The 25,539-nt window shown below is 58.5% G+C and overlaps 1 protein-coding gene across 4 annotated transcripts; it reads right to left on the bottom strand.

Moving 5' to 3' along the window:
• Nadk (NAD kinase) lies at positions 1-23,383 on the bottom strand. 4 transcript variants are annotated; one of them, XM_090336006.1, is made up of 12 exons: positions 23,302-23,383; positions 11,910-12,128; positions 9,166-9,249; positions 4,678-4,807; positions 3,721-3,829; positions 3,514-3,599; positions 2,524-2,626; positions 1,836-1,990; positions 1,593-1,692; positions 1,360-1,517; positions 885-967; positions 1-419 (listed from the first exon to the last, which is right to left on the bottom strand). In XM_090336006.1, exons 2-12 carry the CDS (start codon positions 12,086-12,088, stop codon positions 242-244), a joined length of 1,365 nt encoding a protein of 454 aa, XP_090192132.1. In that variant the 5' UTR covers positions 12,089-12,128; positions 23,302-23,383; the 3' UTR covers positions 1-241. The 4 variants fall into 4 exon arrangements, with proteins under 4 accessions (XP_090192132.1, XP_090192131.1, XP_090192133.1 ...); XM_090336005.1 differs by lacking the exon at positions 23,302-23,383 and adding an exon at positions 22,358-22,450; XM_090336007.1 differs by lacking the exon at positions 23,302-23,383 and adding an exon at positions 22,310-22,327.
• Between the last annotated feature and the right edge of the window lie 2,156 nt (positions 23,384-25,539).

Here is a 25,539-nt window from a genome sequence, read left to right as displayed (position 1 = left end):
GTTTGGCTGAGACATTTATTTCGATTATCAAAAGGGAGATCGATTTATCCTGAGCCCTCAGAATGTCCATAGACTGATTCGCGGGAACTTCCTGACCTGGGATCACAGGGCCCCGGCGAGGGCGGCCCCGCCGGGCACCCAGCCCAGAATGATTTAAAAACACCCAAACACTCATGTGGCAGCACAGGGCAGGCCCCGGCTCCCCCTCCAGGCAGGGTGGACTGGCCAGTCCAGGGGAGGCCTAGCTGTCCTCGCCAGCGCCCTTGCCCGGGTCATCCTCGTCGTCGTCCTCCGCGAAGTGCGCCTGCTTCTTCCTCACATTCCAGTGCAGGCACTGCGCGAGGCTCTCAAACCAGTCGCTCACGGGGTCGTGCACACAGATGGAGGGGAGCGGGTAGCAGGAGGTGGTGATGCTGATGCTGAGGACAGGCGGGCGGTGAGCACCGGGCCTCCCGGACCCCTCCGCCCCTCCCGCTCCTTGCACGCTGGCCCCCAGGTCTGGAAGCCCTGAGGGGCCAAGCTCTTCTGGAACTGGGCTGAGGTGGGGGGGCGCTGCTCCCCGCAGGCTTAGCTCCGGCCTCCAAGAAGGCCACCCCTGCTGCTGCATAGCCCGGGGGAGGGGCGGGGAGGCCGGTGAGCTCTCCAAGGGCTCGGATGCTCGGGGTGATGCGGGGCCTTGCAGGCTCTGCATGAGCAGGGCAAGTGGCTGGTCCCAGCCATGCTGGGATAGCCAGCAGATCCAGCTGGGTAACAGACCCAGGGATGAGCCTTCCTGTGTGCCCCTGCAGCCACACGGCCATGCTTCGTCACAGGCCAACCATGGTAGCTTGGCAGTGCCTGGCACAGACCAGGCCAGCTGGTGCCCCAGCCCTGTAGCCCCACACCTGTCTCCATGGCGAATCTCCTGCCTCTTCCGTCCATCAAAGGACACCCAGGCGGTGTTCCTGGCTTCCGGTGACAGCATGATCTGAAGGCCAAGCATGGACAGAGTGGGCCCTGGGCTGAGGGTAGGGACCAGCCTTGGGCAGCTCTGGCCCTGCCTCCACCTTGCTAGAGTGCCAGCTGCTTCCTGTAGTCGGGGCTCACCCAGGACGGGGGCCAGGCACCAGGAGGCCCACCAGGACAGGGACAGCTGTCTTGGCACAGCCTTTTCCTCACCAGGGCCACTGCTGGCCCCTGGCGGCTCAGAGCCTTGTGTGGAGGGCTTGCCAACTCTCCCTGACAGGTGGGTAAGAAGGGCAGCAAAGGCTGGTGAGCCCTGGAAGGCCCTCCGGGGCTGAGACGCCTCAGGAGCTGCTTCTCAGTGACCCGGGGTCACAGACTCAAGAGCACAAGGGGCCGAGGGGAACTGGCTCTGACCTTCAGCTCGACCCCTGCGGGGACCACGATGGGCCGGAATGACAGCGAGTGGGGGCAGATGGGTGTGACCATGATGGCAGGCACGTTGGGGTGGACCATGGAGGCCCCGGCGGCGGCAGCGTACGCCGTGCTGCCTGTCGGGGTGGACACGATCACGCCTGCGGGGAAGGACAGAGTGCAGGCGTCATGCGGGGCCCTGTGCGACCCCGGGGCCCGGTCTGCCCTGGCCTTACCATCGCCCTGCACTGTGGTGATGAGGTGCCCGTCCAGGAAGACATCCACATTGGACAGGTATGAGGAGGGGCCTCTGTCGATGACCACCTCGTTCAAGACCTGGGGGACATGAGGCCACAGTGGCTGGAGGGACAGAGCCAGCTGCTCGCAGCCCGCAGACTCCTGTGGTCCTTGTCGTCCCCCCCACCCCGCTCCTGGCCACTGCCCCAGGGCACGGGGGAGGGAGGAGGGCGTGCACAGACCTGGAACTGCATGGCCCGCTTCCCAATCTCGGTGTCCAGGCCCGAGGCGTGCAGGCCGTTCTCGCTGAGCCCGTTGTGCACAGCCACCTTCTTACTTCTGAGCTCCTTGACCACCCTGACCTTCAGCCGGCTCCGAAGGACAACCGCTGCGTTCCCTGGGGGCACCGGAAGTCAGCAGGGCCAGGGAGGCCCCGCCCCAGAAGGCCTCCCCTCCTCGGCCCCGTCTGCGGACCCCATGCTAAGGGAGAGCCAGGGAAGGAGTGACCGTGGTGACGTGCTGCGGGTCCTGACTTAGGAAACTGCACTCTCTGCACAACTACTTAAGGAAAGACTCGGAGCCGGAAGTGGTGCTGTGGCTCCAGCAGCAGAGGGCCAGCCTTGAGAAAGCCCAAGGACAGTGCCCAGGCCCAGGACTAGCAAAGAACCAAAAAAAATCCCCAAACTTGAAAAAAATCCCTGAATCTTGAAACTTTTCTTTTTCTTTTGCCAGTCATGGGGCTTCAACTCAGGGCCTGGGCTCTGTAACCACTTCCAGCTTTTCACAAGGAATCAAATCCAGGACTTGGTGCATGCTAGGCAGGCACGCTACCACCAGGCCAGGTTCGCAGCTTGTGCTACTTGATACATCAAGTAAAGAACCACAACCAATAAGGAGGCGACTCTACTTCTCCAGAGCACGCCGACTCACCCTCGATGACCTGAGTCACTTGGGACTGGAAATCCTCGAAGCTGAACGGGGTCAGGAAGCCCAGCGAGCCCAGGTGGAAGGCCAGCACTGGAGGCACACTGCCCTGTGGGGAGGGGGGGTCACCCAAGGCCGTGGACGGGGCTGGAGGAGGGGTGGGTGAGCTGGAGCCACCACCTTGGGGGGCAGGGCCAGGAGACACAGCGGTCCCCGCAGCTCCAGGGTCTCCTGGAGCCCTTGTCTAGCAGGCCTGGAAGGTGGGTGCCTCAGCAGAGACTTGGGGGGAGGCGAGGGTGGCACCGATGTGCAGACCCTCAAACAGGGCTATCTGGAGCCTCAGGGAAGACATTCCTCCTGTTCCCAGAAGCACCAGCTCCAACCCGGCCACGGGCACTGCCTGAGGGCCTTGCCCTGGCACCTGACTGGCTGCCCAGCCCAGCCCCAAACTCCAAACAACCCACCAGTCCCTGCACCGCCCTGGCCTCCTCCCCCCCACGGTGGAGAAGGGCTCCACAGACAGAGCCTCTCCCCTCTTCAGCCCAGCAGCCCCGGGGCACAGGAAACAGCCCGCTGCAGCCTCTGAGCCTGACCCGGGCTCCCACACCACTGCATCATTCAGGCTCTACTGCCAGCACTTGAACTGGAGGAAGACGACACCAAACCAAACCCAAGCTCACGCCTGCAAATCTACACTACTCAGGAGGCTGAAATCTGAGGATCGCGGTTCAAAACCAGCCGGTGCAGCAAAGTTCAGGGGACTCTCATCTCCAATTAACCTTCAGAAAACCAGAAGTGGTGCTGTGGCTCAAGTGGTAGAGCACTAGCCTTGAGCTTAAGAGCTCAGGGACAGCGCCCAGGCCCAGAGTTTAAGTAAGCCCCACGATTGACAAAAAGCAGTAACAACAACAAAAAAACATGGCCTCAGTGCTGGCTGGGTGAGAGCTATAGGGTGCAGAGGCCAAGCCCACCCCGCCCATGCCCACGGCTGCCCACCTGGAAGAGCGAGGAGGCATACAACAGGGTCCCGTCTCCCCCCAGGCACACGATGAGGTCTATCTGGTTGGAAATGTCATCATAATCTAGGAAGCAGTCAAAAGGCAGGGAACACTCAGGCCTGGAGACCTCAGGCCGCCAGCACAGGCAGGAGGAGCACTCTGGAGGGTTCTGTTGAGGAGCCCGCCGCCACGGCTGGTGACGCACCTTCTCGGAACGTGCAGAACTTCTTCTTCACTGGCCCAAAGTTCTCGTCGCTCGCGATGGCGGGGTCTTCCAGCACTTTCTTCTCCACATACACGATCATGTTGTTCTCCTGCAAGCATGGCGCCCTGAGCCCTGCGGGGCCGGCCGGGACCCCCCAAGGCCTCGGTGCGCAGAGCTGCGTGGAGCCTCGCACAGACACTGGTCGCCGCCCTCCCCCCCAGGACGCGGCAGGCGCCTCTGGCGAGGCCTTCCCAGCCTGGTGACATGAGCGTGAGCCTTTAGTCCCCACTGAGGGATGAGAGGAGAACGCAAGCTGACTGCGTGTTCAGAGCTGGGGCCTCTGGGCCACAGAATCCCCAGGGGAAGTCTCAACTCCTGTAATGGTGGCTTAATGGGAGCCTGGTCTGATCCTCTCTCCTGCCTCACGGGCTTGGGGCTGCCAGCAAGGTGCCATTACCGGATATGGTCTCTTGCCCTTCAACTTCCAAACCTGTGAGCCAAAGTAAACCTGTTTCTGTTAAAACTTACCCAGCCCTGGGGCCGGGAGTGTGGCCGCCTAGCAGGAGCGCGCCGGCCTGGTATGCCCGAAGACCCGGGTTCAATTCCTCAGTCCCACATATACAGAAAAATGCCAGAAGTGGTGCTGAGGCTCAAGTGGTAGAGCTCTAGCCTTGAGAAAGTCCAAGGACAGTGCTCAGGCCCTAAGCTCAAGCCCAGGACTGGCAAAAAAAAGAAAGAAAAAAAAGAGGAGGAGGAGGAGGAGGAGGAGATGGAGGAGGAGATGAGCTTTATTCAGTTTCTCAGCCTCTAGACTGTGGGTCCATAAACTTCTCTTCTTTATAGACTGCCCTGGTCAGTAACGCTCTGTCACAGTGACAGAATGGACCTGGGACAGGGAGCAAGAGGCCTGAGGCCCTGATGGGAGTGCACCGTGTGTGCCCAGGCACACAGACCCACCTCCACGAGGTACACGCACAGCTCCTTGAAGGGCTGCAGCAGGCTGGCGTCCCGGATCTTTTTGATGACCAGCACGCTCTTGGGAGCCTTGTTCCACGTCAACCGCTGGCTCGCAGGGTCCTGGATGTGCCTTTGGGGAGGAGGAGGGGCAGTTTGCAGCGGCAGTCCCCTTTCCTTAGACACTGGAGGACAGCTCTGAAGAGTGGCCGCCCACTTACAGCCATGCACACCAGACAGTGGGCCCCGCATGACAGCAAGCCAGACCTGGGAGGGTTCCTCAGCTGCTGGAAGGCCCGGAGGGTGTGGCCCTGGGCATTCTGCTGGCTAACCACACCTACCACAGAGGCCATGCTCAGCTTCTTAGTGACAGGCATGGGCACAGAGCCCACAGACAGGGCCAAGGAAAGGAGAAGCCTGGCCAACACCTCAGCCCACTGGGGCACTACCCACATTCCGTCACAAAGGTTCCCCAAGGACACAGACGGATTCTTCAGGACGCTGGCTGCCCTGCACACACCTACCCAGGCACAGCTCACCTCTCCAAGCCTCTGTGGAGACTTAAGATGATCAGTATGTGTGCAGGTATAGACGTACTCGTGTGTACGTGTATGCACACACGGGTGTAGACTCTCACTGCATGTGTGTGTACATGCACACACATGCACGCACCAATCCACACCTCCACTCCTGTTTTCTTGGTAGTTAACTGGTGACAAGAGAATGTCACAGACCTGCCTGCCTAGGCTGGTTTCAAATCACAACCTTCAGCTCTCACTCTCCTGAAAGGCTAGGATGACACCACCCAGCTGCATTCTGGCTCTAAGGCAGCCTGGAGAGATAGTCTAAGAGACTCTTGTCTCTCTAGTACAAAGCAGGAAGCAGAGCTGTGGTTCAAGAGTGCTGGCCTTGAGCAAAAAAGCTGAGGGGCTGTGAGTGTGGGTTCGTGGTGGGTAGTGGGCTCGCTTAGCATACGTGACACCCTGGGTTCCATTCCTCAGTACCACACACACAGAGAGAGCGGGGAGTGGTGCTGTGGCTACAGTGGTAAAGCGCTAGTCTTGAGAAAGTCCAAAGACAATGCCCAGGCCCTGAGCTCAGCACCAGTACAAAGATATAAAACAAACAAGAGTGAAAATCTGGGTAAAAGGCAGAGGGAGCCTATTGAGAAGACATGGCTTTGGGGTTTCCAGCAGTCTGACTCAGTTGTCTGTGGTGTGTTGGCTCAGGGCCCCTCACTTTCACTGTCCACACGTGGTCTCCAAAAGCAGGGTCTGCCCAGCCATGCCCCGTCCCTGTCAGATTCCTGGGCTACGCACGTCTGCATGCCACACACAACCAATCCCCGTCCTCAACAGCTGCCAGCAGACTCCCTGTACAGCGTGCCCTCCGCAGGGAAAGCCGCTTCCAGCCGCCCTCTGCCAGGGCGGTGACTGCCACACAGCTTCCAAAACAGAGGTGCAAACTGCGCATAATGGGAACCACACTTCCACCTGGCCCTGTCTACATGGCCACACTCACCAGGTCCAGGCACTGCTGGGAGGAGAGGGGCCACTCGAGGCCTCCTTCCAGAGCCTGGCCGAGGCACGCCCGCCGCTCCCAAGGCCTCTTCTCCTCGGAGACAGTGGCATGTCCACAGCATCCTGGCCCTTGCTAGCCCAGCAGGGGTGCACGCAGCACGGCACGCGGGCACACGTCAGCCCCGCGTCATGCGCGCGGTGGGCCTAACTGTACCCACCAAGCTGAAGACAGCGCACGGCGACTTACCCGTCTTCTAGGTCAAAAGGGCTTCCCACACTGATGTCTAACTCCTTACTTGAAAACAGCCGGCTCGTCTTAGCAGCAGGGCCCAGCCTCGGCGCCCTGCTTGGCGGAGCCCAGGAAGCCCCAGTGCCCTGGCCGTGCAGGTCAGAGCAGAGCCAGGCCCGGCCCACCCCCTGGGCGGGGCCGCCAGCCACACACAGGTGAAAGGGCGGCGGGGGAAGGCAGTGGCTGGGCTGCCAGAACCTGCCTGGCTCCAGGCTCCAGAAAGTGTGGGTGGACTCAGCGCCTGGCCCAGCCCACTGTGCACACCGCACACCCACGTCATGGCCGCCCGAGGCTGGCCATGCCATGCCGTGCCGGCCGGAGCCGTAGGCAGCTCACCCAGGAAGGGGCCGAGGCGCCAGCCTCTCCTCCTGACCACAAACCAGTTCCTCAACTTCCTCCTGGGTCATCATGGAAGGGGGTGCTGGCCCTTCCAGCCCTTAGGCCGCGGGTGTGGCCTCACCTGCCCGGGCCAGCGCCAACTGACCCGCCATGATGTTCAGGGACACCTGACCACTGGCCAGGTCCCAGCCCCACCGGCACACCAGGACACAGACCAACTGGCCAACACTGCTGTCCGCTGAGCTGGCCACGGGCTCCTGCTGGCCCTCACAATGAACGGCATGTCTGACCTCAGGGCCAGTGCTGAGGCCACCCTGTGTCCTGGCAAGAGGAGGCCCTGGGCACCCAAATACCTCCCAGCCGTCCTGGGCCTGGTATGCGGCGTTGACAATCAAGGCCGGGCACGGAGCGTCACTTCAGAGAGCTGCACGTGACAGGTGGCTCAGGGAGGGGCGGAGGCTGGGCCAACACAGAGCTGACAGGTCACGGGTGGCGGTGGCAGCTGTGGTACGGGGCAAGGAGGACAGTGGCCAGTGACAAGCTCTGGGGCAAATGGTCAGGCCCCTCGCCCACTCCCACGCCAGGCTGCACCCCGCTCCCCACACCCACAGGCCCTCTGCGTGTTCTCTGACCAGAGACCCATGAGACCTAGTGGTGGGGTAGACACCACTCGGGGCTGTCCACAGGCCAGGACACACACTGGCCCAGCTGCTGCCCTCAGTTCACCCTCCCGGTGACTCATGGCGGGGCCGGGACTCTGCCCAGCCAGGCACAGGGTGAGCCGCTCGCCTCCGCCACACACAGCACCTGCTACAGAGACACTCGCAGGTGGGTCCTCCTTCCCTCCCTCCCTCCCTCGCTGCCCATCCTGGAGCTGTCCTAGCTAGCACTCTACCACTGGGGACACAGTGCCACCGCTGGCTTCTCCTGTGAATGTGGGACTGAGGAATGGAACCAAGGGCTTCAGGCCTGCTAGGAAAACACTGGACCACGGGGCCACGCACCCGCCCTCAGGCGTGGCCACAGGCCCTCTCACACGACTGACCCTAGCAGGAGACCACAGGGCATGGGTGTGCCCAACCCACAGAACCAACAGCAAGGGTCTCTCCGGAGAAGAAGTACGACTGACATTACAAGGTGCAAAACCACCAAGCACCATTATCAGAGCATCTCAGATTGATTCCCTCTCAGGAAAGAAGTTTAAGAACAACAGCCAGACTGCCACGCAGAACACACTAACAGAACACCTGCTGTTCTGGAGCCATGAATTGGACAGAAAGTCATTGGCGACCAAGAATGTGATCAAATGACACCACCGTGTTCTCCTGGGAGCTGTCATAGCTAGTGACAGTGACAGGCTGCAGGGAGGGCAGAGTGCATGTGGACCCTGGATTCCATCTCCATATAACACACACACACACACACACACACACACACACACACACACACACACCACATACCCACAATACATATCACACATGCCACACAACCACATACATACATTACACCTCCTACACACAACACACACATACATTACACAGTACACACAAACACGCACCACACATACCGCATGGGATACCCTCATACGTCACAGACACACCACACACACACACACCACACACACACCACACACACACACACACACACACACACCATATATACAACATACAACCAAATAATCAGCTCTTTCAAGCAGTTAAAATCGGGCTCAGAAGGAAGCCATTGCTGTGTTTGTGCTTCTGGAACAATTAAGCAGCAAGCCCAGGACACACCTCTCCCGCCCCCAACCCTGTCCAGGGGCTTGAACTCTGGGCCCCAAGGGTGCTGAGGATGCCTGAGGGCCTGTGGCCGCTGTCCCCAGCTCCCTGCGTTCGGTGTTCCCCAGGGTGTGCGCTGCAGTGGACGTGCAGTTACCACACCACCTCTCCTGCCCAGTGTGAGCCGCCATGCTCGCTGTACCCTTTTCTCAAGCCACCACACATGGTACCAGCAGAAAATCTCTCCACTCAGGATGAGTTCAAAAGGGCTCTCCAGAAGACACACTCCTCACCGAACTTGGCACACTGAGCTCTCGCCACCACGGGCCAAGGACCAGCCCAGGGACAGGACACTCACCACCCCGTCCAGGACGGACCCCAGGGACAGGACACTCACCACCCCGTCCAGGACGGACCCCAGGGACAGGACACTCACCACCCCGTCCAGGACTGACCCCAGGGAGAGGACACTCACCACCCCGTCCGGGACTGACCTGGAGAGGACACTCACCACCCCGTCCAGGACGGACCCCAGGGAGAGGACACTCACCACCCCGTCCAGGACGGACCCCGTGGCAGCACTCACATGATAGTCTGGGGGTTCTGCAGCACACAGGCTTTTGGTCCAAACGTGGTCACTGGGCTGGGCCCATGCAGAGAGCGTGTCCTCCTGTGGGCAGAGGGGCGCTGCCGTCAGGGACACCAGTTTCTGTCAGACCCCAGAGGGCAGTATCCTCTGTACAGCTCGAGGAGGTCCTGCCTGGCCCAGTTGTTCTGGTGGAGCTGACCACTGGCAGCAAGGAAAGGAGCAGGTGGTGACGTGGCACACTCCTAACGTGACCTCAAGCCAGCAGGAGTGTGGATGTGTGTCAAAATCATCCGGATTAAAATCCTACTAGCGGGGCCGGGAGTTTGGCCTAGTGGTTAAAGTGCTTGCCTAGCATGCATGAAGACCCAGGTTCGATTCCTCGGTACCACATATAGAAAAAAGCCGGAAGTGGTGCTGAGGCTCAAGTGCTAGAGCTCTAGCCTTGAGAAAGTCCAAGGACAGTGCTCAGGCCCTGAGCTCAAGCCCAGGATTGGCAAAAAAAAAAAAAAAAATCCTACTAGATATGTTCACTCGGAACCCCCCGTGTCCACAGAAGAGATTTGCAGCAGGCTGGAAAGGTGCTTCAGCGGCAGAGTGCTTGCCTAGCATGCACAAAGCCCTGGGTTCCATTCCTAAGTACCACATAAACAGAAAACAGCGAAATTGGCACTGAGGCTCAAGTGGTAGATTGCTACTCTTGAGAAAGCTCAAGGATGGTGCCCAGGCCCTGAGTCCAAGCCCACGACTGGCTAAATAAATAAATATGTATTTTAGAGCTGGGAATATGACTTAATAGTAGAGTGCTTGTTTAGTATGCATAAAGACGTGGGTTCAATTCTTTGCCTTGGTGAGCAAAAGAACAAAAAGTACAAGTGGCTGAGCACTGGTGGCTCACACCAGTAAACCTAGCTACTCAAGAAGCTGAGATCTGAGGATTCCCCCTACCCCCCGAGCCCTGACCCTTCAAAGCCAGCCCTGGGCACTACAGGCTCCAGAGGCTCTTATCTAATTAATCACTAGAAAATGGGAAACAGCCATGTGGCTAATAGTAGAGTGGTAGCCTTGAGCTAAAGCTAAAGAGTTTAGGGACAATGCCCAGACCCAGAATTCAAGCCAAAAAAAAAAAAAAAGAAACAGAACAATAAAAGCTGCTGAGATGGTTTCAGGAAGGGAGAGAGGAGAGCGGGCAGATGAGCTCACTGTAGAGGATGCAGACCAGTGCAAAGGCCACAGGGAAGTGCTTCACTTTTTCTTTTTCCCAGTTCTGGGCTTGAGCTCAGGGCCTGAGCACTGTCCTTGGACTTTCTCAAGGCTAGAGCTCTACCACTTGAGCCTCAGCACCACTTCCGGCTTTTTTCTATGTATGTGGTACCAAGGAATTGAACCCAGGTCTTCTTGCATGCTAGGCAAGCACTCTACCACTAGGCCACACTCCCGGCCCTGAAGCCCCTCACTTAACTAACACATTCCAAAACCACACCAAGGAAACCCTTGGCCGAAAGGCAGTTTCCAGCCTGTACAGAGAATGCGTCTCCCGGAGGGCGGTGGCACGGCCGTGTCACTTCGGGGTGGGCCGCGAGGATGGCCCTCACCCCGCCTGGGGGCTGCTGGCGCCACTGCACACCAGGCCCTCCACCCCACCCCACTTTTTGTGTGTGTGTGGGGGGGGTCAGTCAGTTGTGGGCGCTGTCCCTGAGCTCTTTTGCTGAAGGCTAGTGCTCTACCACCTGAGCCACAGTGCCATTCCTGGCTTCTGGTGTCAGCTGGGGACAAGAGTCTCATGGACTTTCCTGTCTTGGCTGGCTTCAAACCATGAGCCTCGGATCTCAGCCAATTGAACAGCTAGAATGATGGGCGTGCGCCACTGGTGCCTGGCTCAGCTCCACTCTTGAAGAGTTCAGCACTCTGCCCTTCCCGGGGACCCGGGGCAACTCTGTGCAGAGCACAGTCAGGAGAAGCCGTCTGTGCGGAGCCTGCCCAGCAGGGCCACAGAGCTGGCGGCCGGCCCCCGCGGGCACCCGTGCACCGGGCGCGCCCTGCAGAGCCGGCAGTCGGCACAGCTCCGCGGGCTATTTCATCTCACCCGCAGGCTGCCTTGTGTGTTACAGGCGCAGTCCTGGCCTTGGCCCCAGCACAGGCTGCTGGTCACAGGAAGCCGTCGGCTGGGCCACGGCCACTTTGCACCAGCCCAGGCAGCTTGGGGAAGCACAGCCTCTGCCTGAGGAGGGCAGCCAGGGACAGCAGGGGCAGCACCTCTCTGCCCCAAGGGAGGAGCTGGCTCACCCTCCCGCCACCACCCCAGTCCTCTGTAGAGCCAGCGGGACCTCAGGCTTCCTCACGGCTCGGCTTGACTGTGGCAGGACGGACGACAGCCATCGCTGTATGCCAGTGTCCCACATCTGTGACCGTGCTGCTCAGAGGCCTAGCACAGAGGATCTCAAACGGAGGCCAGATGAAGCAGAAAAGGCTACTAGGCTCCATCTCCAAGAGAACCAGAAAAGGGCAAGGCTGGAGGCGTGGCACAAGTGGAAGAGTGCAAGCCCAGCAAAGGCAAGGCCCTGAGTACAAGGCAGAAGAACAAAGCACTGGGGGTGGGGGGTGAATTTGCTGTGTCTGGCACATGTTCACAGGCCATGCCTGGCCCCAGGACCCAGCTCATCTTATAAGCAAGGCCGACGGGCACTGCCTGCGCTGCCCTGAAGAATGCCATGCCAGTCCTGGCCAGCCACACCCGGGCCTACCTGAACTCCTTGGTGCTGCCAGGGCCGGGCGAGGCTGACAGGCTCCGAGACTTGGCCCGGCCCCGGAGAGGGCGCACAGCGCTCCAGGACTCATCCCCGTGGCAGGCTGCACAGCAGAAGGCGGCCGAGTCTGCACTCAACACCTTCCTCACGCTCTTCTCGTCCTGTTCCGTCTCCATAGCTGATACGTGGAAAGTTCCACCAGAAGAACACAGAGGCCTACATTTAATAAAGAAGAAACATGCGTGAGTAAGAAATAATGACCACGGCCACTCCTCAGTACCATGTGCCCAGGAAAAGCCACAAGTGGCGCTGTGGCTCAAGTGGTAGACTGTTAGCCTCAAGCAAAAGTTCAGGGACAGTGCCCAGGCCCAGAGTTCAAGACCCAAAACTAGCAAAAAAAAAAAAGAGAGAGAGAGATCCGTGTACCACAGTCTACCTGCACGTTGCACTCCACACCACCACAGTCTACATGTACACAGAGATCCGTGTACCACAGTCTACATGTACGCTGCACTCCACACCACCACAGTCTACATGTACACAGAGATCCGTGTACCACAGTCTACATGTACGCTGCACTCCACACCACCACAGTCTACATGTACAGAGATCCGTGTACCACAGTCTACATGTACGCTGCACTCCACACCACCACAGTCTACATGTACACAGAGATCCGTGTACCACAGTCTACATGTACGCTGCACTCCACACCACCACAGTCTACATGTACACAGAGATCCGTGTACCACAGTCTACCTGTACGCTGCACTCCACACCACCACAGTCTACATGTACAGAGATCCGTGTACCACAGTCTACCTGTACGCTGCACTCCATACCACCAGTCTACATGTACACAGAGATCCGTGTACCACAGTCTACATGTACGCTGCACTCCACACCACCACAGTCTACATGTACACAGAGATCCGTGTACCACAGTCTACGTGTACACAGAGATCCGTGTACCACAGTCTACCTGCACACAGAGATCCGTGTACCACAGTCTACGTGTACACAAAGATCCGTGTACCGCAGTCTGCGTGTACACAAAGATCCGTGTACCGCAGTACCACAGTCCGCGTGTATGCAGAGATCCGTGTACCGCAGTCTACGTGTACACAGAGATCCGTGTACCACAGTCCGCGTGTACGCAGAGATCCGTGTACCGCAGTCTACATGTACACAGAGATCCGTGTACCACAGTCCGCGTGTATGCAGAGATCCGTGTACCACAGTCTGCGTGTATGCAGAGATCCGTGTACCAGTCTACATGTACACAGAGATCCGTGTACCGCAGTCTGCGTGTACACACAGATCCGTGTACCGCAGTCCGCGTGTGCGCAGAGATCCGTGTGCCACAGTCTACCTGTACGCTGCACTCCACACCACCAGTCTACGTGTACACACAGATCCGTGTACCGCAGTCTACCTGTACGCTGCACTCCACACCACCAGTCTACGTGTACACACAGATCCGTGTACCGCAGTCCGCGTGTACGCAGTGCTCCTCCACATTTTGATGGTGCACACGCACACAACTTCACTCTATGGCCATTTACAGGAACACTGGGTCACCTGCTGTCGTCCTCACGCCCTGGGTAACGCCTGTGAAATAACTCTCAAAGGTGACAACTACTAAGCCCTGAAAAAATGTTTAAATGCCAAGTAGAGCAAAGGTAAAGAACTCAACACTGTGATCATAGTACCAGAAAACGGGAAAAACCCAAAGCATCAACAGAGGAAATAACTCCACTTACTTGGAAGTTTTGGAATTTTTTCCTAACTAGCTAGGGACAGTGTCCTAGCCCTAAGCTCAAGCCTTAGTACACACACACACACACACACACACACACACACACACACACACACACACACAATTTCTGTCAAAGAAAGGGCCAGAGTTTGGCCTAGTGGTGGAGTGCTTGCCCAGCATGCAGGAAGACCCGGGTTCGATTCCTTGGTACCACATACATAGAAAAAGCTGGAAGTGGTGCTGAGGCTCTAGTGCTAGAGTGCTACCCTTGAGAAAGCCCAAGGACGGTGCTCAGGCCCTGAGCTCAAGGCCCAGGACTGGTAAAAAAAAAAAGAATTTCTGTCAAAGAAAAGAAGTGGACTGAAAGTGTAACCCAAAAGAGCTAGAAATGAAATAAAAAACCTGAAGAAAAGCAAATACAGAAATTAGTGCTGAGAAAAAACTGCAGCCAGCTGCCACTAGCTCACGCCTATGGCCCTGAAATAATTGTTTGAAACCACCGAGGGCAGACTGATACAAAAGCGTCATCTTCAATTATCCAGAACAAAAGCTAGAAGTGGAGGTATGGCTGAAGTAGTAGAGTATCAGGTGAAGCCAAAACACCAAGACTGCAATATACACAGACACACAGGTATAGGCATGCACACACACGCACGCACACACACACACACACACACACGCCAACTAAAAGCAGAATTGGAGAGAAATTATAGGTTTTTTAAAATTAAAAAAAAAAAGTTGCATTGAGCCGGGTGGGGTGGCTCAGGCCTGGAATCCTAGCTATTCAGGAGGCTAAGATCTGAGGATCAAGGTTCAAAGCCAGCCCAGCACAAAAGGACCTGAGACTTTTTTTTTTTTGTGGGTCATGGGGCTTAAACTTGACCGGGGTAGGGTGGTAGCCTTGAGCTGAAGAGGTCAGGGACAGCACCTAGGCCAAGTTCGAGCCTCATGACCCACAAAATTTAAAAAAAAAAAAAAAAAAAAAAGAGGAAGTCTGCACCAGAGAGAAAACTATACCAGGACACTACTTGTGCACTACCAGCATAGAATATTCAAGAGAAAGTGAACAACCAGGGCCGGGAGTTTGGCCTAGTGGTAAAGTGCTTGCCTAGCATGCACAAAGACCCGGGTTCGATTCCTTGGTACCACATACATAGAAAAAAGCCGGAAGTGGTGCTGAGGCTCAAGTGGTAGAGCTCTAGCCTTGAGAAAGTCCAAGGACAGTGCTCAGGCCCTGAGCTCAAGCCCAGGACTGGCAAAAAAGAAAAAAAAGTAAACAACCAGCCTGGGGTGGCTACCCCTCACGGCCACCAAGGCTGGCTGGCTTATTCTCTCCAGCCCTTCCCAGGAAGCCAACAATCAAAGCCCCAGACCTGAGTGGCTCCTAGCTGAGGAGGAGAAGACAAGCGTCCTTGACAAAAGAGAGAGAAGCTGAGCACGGCACAGTGGCTCACTCCTGTAATCATAGCTAAGATCTGAGGACTGCGGTTCAAAACCAGCATGGGCACGAAAGACATGAGACTCTCACCCTCACCTAATCACCAGAAGAGGGGAAGTGGGGCTGTGGCTCTAGGGGTAGGGCGGCAGCCTTGGGCTGAAGAGCCCAGGGACAGCGCCCAGACCCGGCGCTCAAGCCCTCTGAGAGAGGCCTCAGAACCAGGAAGATCTGTAAGCAGGCAGAACACAACACAGGAGACGGGACAGACAAAGTCCAACTGCTTTTCAGGAACAAAGGAAGGGAAGGAGGGAGGATGAAAGAGAAGGAAGAAGAAACAAGAGACAGAGATGAACAGACAACATAAACAATTCAAGGGCAAAGAAGAGGTAAGTGTGGCTTTGTAAACTGACTCTCCAGCACTGCACTTGGAGATGGATCTCTGGGAGGCGATGGGTGTGAAAGTGAATCAGACACAACTCCACCTGGAGGCTGGAGGCTCACACCTGGAGTCCTTGCTGTCCAGGAGGCGGGGGTCTGAGGGTCACAGTTCATAGCCAGCCCAGGGCAGCCAAGTCCAGGAGCTGCGTTCAAGCCCTAGAACCTGTGTGCACACGCACAAAGCCAGCTCCAGTGAACAACCCAAGTGAGACCCATCAGGATCCGCCCAGGACAGGCCCTCGGTACTGTGAAATGCTGACCACGACATTGAGGGAGGGCAGAAACCTGCCCTGGTGGTCCAAGCCATGGAGCCCATCTCAACACCCAAGTTCCATCCAAAAACACCACTGGAAACCAGAACCTACCCAGGGCTGCACTGGGGCACTGGGCTTTCCAGGCTGTTCCCCCTCAGCGGTACTTCCGGGTGGACTTCACCTACAAGGGCCTGGTGAGGTCCTGGGGTCACACCAGCTGGCTCCAAAGGGGGCAGAGCCCAAGCAGGCCAGTCACCCTTCCCCGCGCAGGAACAGAACACAACTCCACAGCAGAGCCAGAGAAGTCCGGTTCTGACCACACCAGTGGCTGGGCTCTAGGGGAGAAGGCACCCCGTCCCCACGGAGGAGCCCGAGGAAGGGACTGTGGCATGACACCAAGAGGTGTGAGCAGCGCAGACTGCAAAGCGACGGGGTCACATCCGGGCCTGGGCTCCACTCCCCACCAGAAGAGCAAGTTCCCGGGGGAGCGTGTCACCAGGGGGCTGGCCGCAGCACACTCCTCACCACCACAGAGCCGTGTCTGCAGCCCCTTTCTGATGGTGGTCCTGGGGCTTCTCTCACGACGCTGACTGCCCATGGGGCGCCATTGCCCACAGGGGCTCAGCACAGCCGTGGACAGAAAACGCCGGAGGCACCTTAAAGACCCACTTAACCAAGGTCTTCGAGAAGAAAGCGTGAAGAGGTCAGGAGAAAGAGGCTGTGAGGAGCGGCGAGGCTGTGGCGGGAGGCAGCTTCTGGAACCTAGCCAGGCCTGCACCTGGCACCAGAGCCCTGCGCTGTGCGGAAACAGAATGTGAATGCAGGACGCCAGGCAGGCAGAGGCAGCAGGGTGGAGCACCGGCGGGCGAGGACACACAGGGATGGCTCAGCTGTCAGGACTCAGCCAGGATGCAGAACCTGTCCAGGGCACACAGGAGGAGGAGGAGGAGGAGGAGGAGGAGGAGGAGGAGGAGGAGGAGGAGGAGGAGGAGGAGGAGGAGGAGGAGGACAAGGACGAGGAGCAGGAGGAGGAGGACGACGACGACGAGGAGGAGGAGGAAGAGGAGGACGACGAGGACAAGGACAAGGAGGAGCAGGAGGAGGAGGAGGACGACGACGAAGATGAGGAGGAGGAGGAAGAGGAGGAGGACAAGGACAAGGAGGAGCAGGAGGAAGCGGAAGAGGAGGAAGAGGAGGAGGAAGAAGAGGAGGAGGACGAGAACGAGGAGCAGGAGGAGGATGAGGACAAGGACGAGGAGGAGGACGAGGAGGAGGAGCAGGAGGAGGAGGACGAGGAGGAGGCGGCAGAATCACCACCTGGCCAGTGGCTGCCAAGTCCATGCCTGACCAAGGGTGGACACTGACAACTGCACAGTGCACGGAGGGTGGAGGGAAGGCCCAGGGTGGACGAGCGGAAGGAAGAGTCGCTAAAACAATGCTACAGAGACGGGCACTGGTGCTCATGTCTGCAATCCCAGCTACTCCGGAGGCTGAGACCCCAAGACGGAAAGCCAGTCCCGGCAGCAAAGCCCATACATGCGGGGCCCCACTCGCCAGCAAAAAGCAGGAGGCAGAACTGTGGTTCCAGTGGCAAAGCGTTAGTCTTGAGCAAAAAAGCTAAATAAAGGCAGTCCCGGTCCCGAGTTCAGGACCCAGGACGGTGCTTCCCACCAAAAAAGAAAAGAAAGCAAGGAGGCGCGGTCGTGCGGGTGCACGCCCATGCACGGCTCGGAAGGCCGCCCGACTGCACTCAAGACAGCCCTAAAGAAAGAAGCTACACGGAAGCTGGGCAAGATAACCCTGCCAACCACACACGAGGCAAGGCAGCTGGCCACAATGTCTTAAAGGGTTTGTTGTTGTTGTTGTTGTTTTGTATCATGGGGCTTGCTTGAACTCTGGGCCTGGGCCCTACCCCTGGGCCTAGGCATTGTCCCCAAGCTCTTTAGCTCGAGGCTACTTCCCTGTCCCTTGCTCTAGCACTAGCACTAAAAAAAAAAAAAATAGGGAATTATTTTTTGGTCCCCCAGCTCCAGAACCCAGCAGGGGGATGCAGGGAAGGGTGGAGCACCGGGCCCCCCGCGTGTCTCTGGGATTTGGTGGAGACCTCCCTGCATAAACAAGACTGACGCATGGACAGGCAAGTCCATCTGCAACTGGACGAAAGGGCGCAGCCAACGGGACCCCAGAACGGGCTGGTGGGCTGGCGTCCGGCGGCTACTGCAGACAGGTGACTGCTGATATCTACTTGGTGACTCACCGACGATACTGACTAGTTAAATCACTGAAAGCTTCAGTGAGGTCCACTGTGTTTGCTGTTGTTTTGTTTTGTCAGTGTGGAGTTTGGACTCTGGTCCTGGGCATTGTCCCTGAGCTCTTCAACTCAAGGATGCCGCCCAACCCCGTGAACCGCAGCCCCACTTCCCATTTTCTAGTAGTTAATTGGAGACACACGTCTCTAGGTCTTTAGTGCCCCAGCTGGCTCTCAGCTGCTGGCTTTGAGCTGCAAACCTCAGATCTCAGCCTCCTGAGTAGCTTGAATCACAGGCGCAAGCCTTCGCCCCGGCTCTAAGGTGTAACTGCAAATGAGGTCTCACGTACAAGTTTCTTTAGCATGCTAAGTCTATTTTGGTGCTGGTCTTGAACTCAGGATCCAAGCACTGTCCCTGAGCTTTTGTGCTAAAGATAGTTTCTCCCTCTTTCAGCTCCATTTCTGGCCTCTGGTTAATTGGAGATCAGAGTCTCCTGGCCTTTCCTGCCCAAACTGGCTCCAAATTGTGACTCTCAGATCTCTGTAGTCCTAGCTATTCAGGAGGCTAAGATCTGAGGGTCACAGTTCAAAGCCAGCCTGGGCACTAAAGTCTATGAGACTCCCCTCCAATTAACCACTGGAAGTGGTGCTATGGCTCAAGGGTAGGGTAGTAGCCTTGAGCTGAAGAAATCAGGGACAATGCCCAGGCCCAGCGTTCAAGAGCCATGTCCGACACCCCCCCCCCAAAAAAAAAAGCTAAGGGAGGGCTGGGAGTTTGGCCTACTGGTAAAGTGCTTGCCTAGCATGCATAAAGTCCTGGGTTCAATTCCTCAGTACCACATACACATAAAAAGCCATGTAGTGCTGTGGCTCGAGTGGCACACTAGCCTCGAGCAAAAACTGTCCAAGGACAGTGCCCCCGCCCCAGGAGTGGGGAAAAAAAAAAAGCTAGGGGACAATACCCAAGCCCTGAGTTTAGTACTAACAGGAAGAAAGAAAGGAAGGAAGGAAGGAAGGAAGGAAGGAAGGAAGGAAGGAAGGAAGGAAGGAAGGAAGGAAGGAAAAACAGCAACGATACTGATAAGTATCTATAATAACATAAACCCAGGAAGGAAAAGAAACCAATAGCCAAGGGCCAGGCCCCTGTGAAGCAGGCCAGGCCCCTGTGAAGCAGGCCAGGCGTGGCCCCTGCTGCCGCCCCCCAGAGCCTGGAGTGGGTCACTGCTGCAGGCACACTCACAGAGGCTCCCAGGAAGTCTCTGGAGGATTGGGAGTGCTCTGGGGAAAAGGGGAGGCGACTTGAGGACTGCTTATGAAGGCAAGGCTGTCTGCTGACGGCCAACCAAGGCTGGCAGAAACAAGGTAGGTGAATCCAGTTCTGAAAAGCAATGCCCTCAAGAGCCAAGAATGAGTAAGTCCTGAACTGAAACAGAGTGTGTTCCAAAACAAGAAAGGAGAATAACTTGTTACCCAGAAGCAAAGCCAAAAGGCAGGCATCCATTGCTGGGGCAGGGGAGGGGGAGGGGAGGAGAGGGAGGCTGCGGGGAGGCCTCTGAGCAGCCCTGTCTCCCCTCCCATAACAACATTGCTTTCCTAAATGCTCATTTCAGTAGCCCCCTGCCAGGGCCGAGCCCAAAGACCTGTCTGTACTTCAGGCATGAGCACACGATCCCCGAGGCCAAGGGGCCCACGGTTGCCCCACACACTGACCTGTCCCTGTCCTCCAGGGAATCAGTGCTACCACAGTCAGTACCCACTGTCAGTACCACCCCAAGCCAGGACCACCTGAGCCACCTAAGTCATACCCATCCGCGTCACAACCACCGGAGCCAGTACCCACGGGACTCACTATCACTGGAGCCAGTACCACCGGGCTCAGTACCCACCGGAGCCAGCACCCACCGGAGCCAGTACCCACCAGAGCCAGTACCCCTAGAGTCAGTATCACTGGAGCCAGTCCTACCAGAGTCAGTACCAGAGCCAGCACCCACCAGACTCAGTACACACCAGACTCAGTACCACCGGAGGCAGTACCCACTGGGCTCAGTACCCACCGGAGCCAGTACCCACCGGGCTCAGTACCCACCAGACTCAGTACCACAGGAGCCAGTACCCACCAGGCTCAGTACCCACCAGGCTCAGTACCCACCGGGCTCAGCACCCACCGGACTCAGTACCCACCAGAGCCAGTACCCACCGGGCTCAGTACCCACCAGGCTCAGTACCCACCAGAGCCAGTACCCACCGGGCTCAGTACCCACCGGAATCAGCACCCATCGGACTCAGTACCCACCGGAGCCAGTACCACCGGAGCCAGTACCCACCGGGCTCAGCACCCACCGGACTCAGCACCCACCGGACTCAGTACCCACCGGAGCCAATACCCACTAGAGCCAGTACCCACCGGGCTCAGTACCACAGGAGCCAGTACCACCAGAGCCAGTACCCACCAGACTCAGTACCACAGGAGCCAGTACCCACCGGGCTCAGCACCCACCGGAGCCGGTACCACCGGACTCAGTACCCACCAGAGCCAGTACCACCAGAGCCAGTACCCACCAGGCTCAGTACCACAGGAGCCAGTACCCACCAGGCTCAGTACTCACCAGAGCCAGTACCCACCAGACTCAGTACCACAGGAGCCAGTACCCACCGGGCTCAGCACCCACCGGAGCCAGTACCACCGGACTCAGTACCACCGGAGCCAGTACCGGGCCCTCCTCCCGCCCTGCCCCAGAGCCACCCTCAGCCTGACGAGCTCCTCGGGCCGTCCAGCCCCAGGTCCGACCCCGGCCACCTCCGCGGCCAGGCCGGCGGGCCCTGCGCCACACGTGGCCGGGGCGGCGGCCCCAGCTCCCGGCCGCGCTCCCTCCGGAGCCGGTGGGCAGGGCCCGCCCGGCGCCCGAGCCCGCCCGGGGCTCCGCACTCACCGTCCGCTGCTGCCAGCCGGCGGGAGCGTCTACATGCCGGGCCGAGCCCGCGGGCCCCGCCGCCCCGCCGCTACCTGGCCCTCCGCGAACCGACTGCCCGCCGCCCCATGGCCGCCCGGTCCCGGCGCCGGCACCGCCGAGCAGCGCCGCCGCGGCCGCCAGCGCGCAGGCGCGACCTCCACGCATGCGCCCTGACGCGGGCCGCGCACGTGGGGCTCTGCGCAGTCTCCGGGCCTTGGACCCCGCGAGGGGCGGGGCGAGGGGCGGGGCGAGGGCGCCGGGCCTCCACCTCGGCCCCAGGCTCCTCCCGGGCCTCCTCCACCTCCTCCTCAATCCCGGCCTCCTCTTCCGGCTTCAGCCTCCTCCCCAGCCTCCCCCTCCTCCCCCTCCTCTTCCTGCTCCGGGCCCTGGAGCGGGGCCCCAGCCTTCCGCAGCAGCGCAGCTGAGCAGGTTGGACGTGTCCCGGGCTCTGGCCTCCCAGCTGGGTGGGCTGGGGGCGGAGCCGCGGGCTCCCTGGGGCCCGTTGCCTACCTGGGCCTGCCCTCCTCCGTCCTCCCCTCGTCCTCCCTGTCCTGCCCTCCGTCCTCCCCTCGTCCTCCGTCCCGCCCTCCGTCCTTCCTGTCCTGCCCTCCGTCCTCCCCTCGTCCTCCCGGTCCTGCCCTGCCCTCCGTCCTCCCCTCGTCCTCCGTCCCGCCCTCCGTCCTCCCTGTCCTGCCCTCCGTCCTCCCCTCGTCCTCCGTCCCGCCCTCCGTCCTTCCTGTCCTCCCCTCCGTCCTTCCTGTCCTGCCCTCCGTCCTCCCCTCGTCCTCCCTGTCCTGCCCTCCGTCCTCCCCTCCGTCCTGCCCTCCATCCTCCCCTCCATCCTCCCCTCATCCTCCCTGTCCTGCCCTCCGTCCTCCCCTCCGGCCCGCCATCCTCCCCTCGGTCCTCCCCTCGTCCTCCCTGTCCTGCCCTCCGTCCTCTCCTCTGTCCTGCCCTCCATCCCCCCCTCCGGCCTCCCCTCCGGCCCTTCCTGTGGGCTGTTGAGTAACCGGGCTTCCCGGCCCGCGGCTCCTCCCCAGCCTGCAGGGTGTGTTGGCCACCCTGCCTCACCAGAGAAAGCTGGGGTGCCATGGTAGGACCTAAGGGTGGGTCCCGCCTGCATGGACTCCTCTCCACGGACCGCCGGAAACCAGAGTGGAGCTGGGGCTCAGGGGAGCGCGGCAGCCATGGGCTGAGAAGCTGGGCCAGCGCCCAGGCCCAGAGGAAAGAAAGGAAAGGAAGGGAGGATGGCTGTGTGCCACCCAGAGCTCCCACCATTGTCCAGAGCCTCCAGAATGGAGGCTCTCACCGCTCCCCCCCAGACAGCAGCTCTGGTCCTCAGCTTCAGGTCACATACCCAGAGCTCCTCCTGGAAGGAAGGCCGCACCCCGAGAAGACACTCGCTCTGCCTTGGTCCTGAAGCCTGGGCAGGCATCACCCCACTTCAGAGGCAAAAAACCAACAAACCAGGGGCCGGGCTGTCAGCAGAGCTAGATCACCTCACCAGGGCGTGAGGAGTGGCGAGAGGGGGATTCTGGGGTCAGGGCTCACCCCGCCAGAGCACTGGCCAAAGGCCGCGGCTGGAAACATGGCCAGTGGCGTGTCACAGAGCAAAGTCTAAATGGTTGAGGACAGGCAGAGCAGGAACCACGAGATCAAGGGTGGGCTGGGTGGGGAGGAGAGGCACAGAGGCTAGAGTGGTCTGCAGGGCTGGGGGTTGGGGACAGGGCCCTGGGCTAATGCTTTCCAGGCCCCACAGCTGTTAGGGTAATTTAATAGTATTTTCTATTAAAGATAACCTCGTGTGTGTGTGTGTGTGTGTGTGTGTGTGTGTGTGTGTGTGTGTGTGTCCTCGGGCTTGAACACAGGGCCTGGATGTTGTCCCTGGGCTCTTCAGCTCAAGGCAGCACTCTACCTTGTTGAGCCACAGCACTACTTCCAGCTTCTGGTGGTTCATTGGAGATCAGTGTCTCACACACTTTCATGCCCAGGCTGGCTTTGAACCATGATCCTCAGATCTCAGCCTCCTGGGAGCTAGGATTTCAGGTGTGAGCCACTGGTGTGCCTGGCCCTTCCTGAGCTGGTTTTGCTCAAGGCTGGCGCTCTGTCCCTTGAGCCAGTTCATCCTCCCTCAGGGCCTCCTGACCCTTCTCTCCCTTCCGGCATGAGCAGGCCCTGCTTCCCTGAGCTCAGAATGGAGATGGGGTTCTCCTCCCCAGTGGCCAGCATCCATGGCCTACTTGACAGACACCTGATTGGGCAATTCCAGCCTGAGTGCCCACCCACTGGAGTCAGGCCCACCTTTCTGTTGGGCAGGCCAGAGGAGCTCTGCCTCGGGGTGTTCAGAGCTGATCCAGGTTCAGAAGCCTGGGGCTGCCGTCACTGAGCCAGGAGGGCGACTTGAGAGACAGGAAGTTGTTTTCTTTTTAACCGATGTCCAAAGAGCCAGAATCAGCAGTTAGAACTAGGAAGTAAACTAAAAAAAAAAAAAAAATACAAAAGTGAAGCAACTTTCCCAGCACGCCTCCTTTTATTGCTCACGGCTGGGCACGCTCTACACCTGAGCCAGTTTCACTTCCAGCTCTTTGGTGTTGGTGGGAGGGGAGGGCCTCTTGGATTTGTCTGCCTGGCTGACTGTGAACGCCGATCCTCAGCTCTCAGCCTCCCGAGAGACGCCAGGATTACAGGCCCAGGCCACCAGTGGCCAGCCTTACCTCCTTTCTCAAGTGAACTGTTGGCGACAGGAAGCTGGTGCTTTCATCCATTGTCCAGTGAGAGAAACTCAAGAGCCAGAACCAGGAGCTGAGGCTTGGGAAGCTTGGGAAGCAGTTATCTTTGGAATTTTTCCTAAACTCATTGACTGCAGCTTTGTCTTTGTTAGGCTAGCCATCTGAGGGAGGGGTGGGTGAGAAAGAGGTTGAGGAAGTCCTGGGAGGGTGGAGGGAGGGGGAAGTCCTGCAGGGGTGGGGAAAGAGGGGAAAGTCCTGCAGAGGTGGGGAAAGAAGGGCAAACCCCGCAGGGGTGGGGAAAGAGGGAAAGTCCCGCAGGGGTGGGGAAAGAGGGGCAAATCCTGCAGGGATGGATAAAGAGAGGAAAATCCTGCAGGGGTGGGGAAAGAGGGGGGAAAGTCCTGCAGGGGTGGGGGAGTCTCATGGTCTTTTGTGCCAGGGCTGGCTTTGAACCATAATCCTCATATCTCAGCCTCCAAAGTAGCTAGGATTACAGGCGTGAGGCACCATGCTGGCAAGAAGTGATTTCTTCATGGAATAAAGCAACACTGCACAGGACTGTGATTAGCCGTCAACCAGCAGCAGATATCCACGCAGAGCGCCAAGCCCCACTTAAAAATAACAAGGAAGCACCTGCTAGAGAAGGTGCAGCTTGGACTGGCAGCTTCTCTGGAGCCAGAGGAAGCCGGAAGGGCACGCAGTGGACAGGACTAGCTCCTCCAGACAGCCAGCGAGCTCAGAAGTCAACCTCACCGTCTTCCTGAGAGAGGGAAGCATGAGCTGCGGGCTGCTTCCTGGCCCTGCTAGCCTGCGGGGGGCAGCCAGCACCCATGCTGACATGTCAGAGCAGAGTCTGCACTTACAACAGTTTGTCCTCCTTGTCAGGGTGAGACTGGAGAGGGCAGGGTTACTCCACAAGGGACAGCAGTGGACTCAGGGCAGGCTGGCAGCTGGCATTTCCCAGGTACCCCGTGGAAGTAAGGGTAAAGGGCACTGCCTGTCCTATTGGTCTAATGGCGAATGCCATCTGAGCAAGGCCTGAGCTGTGTGCTTACAAGCACTCACAACTTGTCCTCAGCCAGAACTGAATCACCCACAGCTGTTTCCCGCCGTCTCTTTGCTAAGAAAGTGGGTAGTGTTCTTGACATTAGCTTGAGGGGCTCTCAGCTCCTACCCCTTATGGGCCGAGGAAGGGAGGAAAGGAAAAGGGGACAGGCCCAAGTCCCACCTGTCAGGCCCCACGCTGGGGGCTGGTAGGGCAGGGGATCCCCAAAGGCAGGATCTGGGAGGGCGGGAGTGTGACCAAACGACCCTCCCCAGCTTGGTCTGTGAGAATCCTACCTGTGTGACCAGAAACTACAGCATGGGCCACTCCACCCCCAGTCACCCCCAGAGCAATCTTTTCTGAAGGGGAACAGCAGGAAGGGGGCTGAGGGCCAGGGCAGCTCAGCTGGCCTGGCAGGGCCAGGAGTGCGGCCTAGTGGTAGACTGCTTGCCTAGCATGCGTGAAGACCCAGGTTCGATTCCTTGGTACCACATACATAGAAAAAAGCCATAAGTGGTGTTGTGGCTCAAGTGGTAAAGCACTAGCCTTGAGGAAAAACCCAAGGACAGTGCTTGGGCTCTGAGTCTAAGTCTAGAACTGGCAAAAAAAAAAAAAAAAACAACAAAAAACCCTAAAACAAAAACATGAGCCAGGATCAGCAGCTCACACCTATAATCCTAGCTACTCAGGAGGCTGAGATCTGAGGATCAAGGTTCAAAGTAAGCAGACACTCCAGACAAATCTGGGCACTACAGTCCATGAGAG

Source organism: Megascapheus bottae, chromosome 6, assembly GCF_031878675.1.
Source record: "Megascapheus bottae isolate mThoBot1 chromosome 6, mThoBot2.hap1, whole genome shotgun sequence".
In the NCBI taxonomy this organism is placed as follows: Eukaryota; Metazoa; Chordata; class Mammalia; order Rodentia; family Geomyidae; genus Megascapheus; species Megascapheus bottae.
This window is presented reverse-complemented; position numbering and strand designations above follow the sequence as displayed.

Coding starts and splice junctions, on each gene's coding strand:
- Nadk (XM_090336006.1), bottom strand. CDS start 12,088: ATGGAGACGGAACAGGACGAGAAGAGCGTGAGGAAGGTGTTGAGTGCA. Junction 9,250..11,909: donor GGCAGCACCAAGGAGTTCAG/GTAGGCCCGGGT, acceptor CTCTGCCCACAG/GAGGACACGCTCTCTGCATG. Junction 3,830..4,677: donor TGTGCGTGTACCTCGTGGAG/GTGGGTCTGTGT, acceptor CCATGCTTGCAG/GAGAACAACATGATCGTGTA.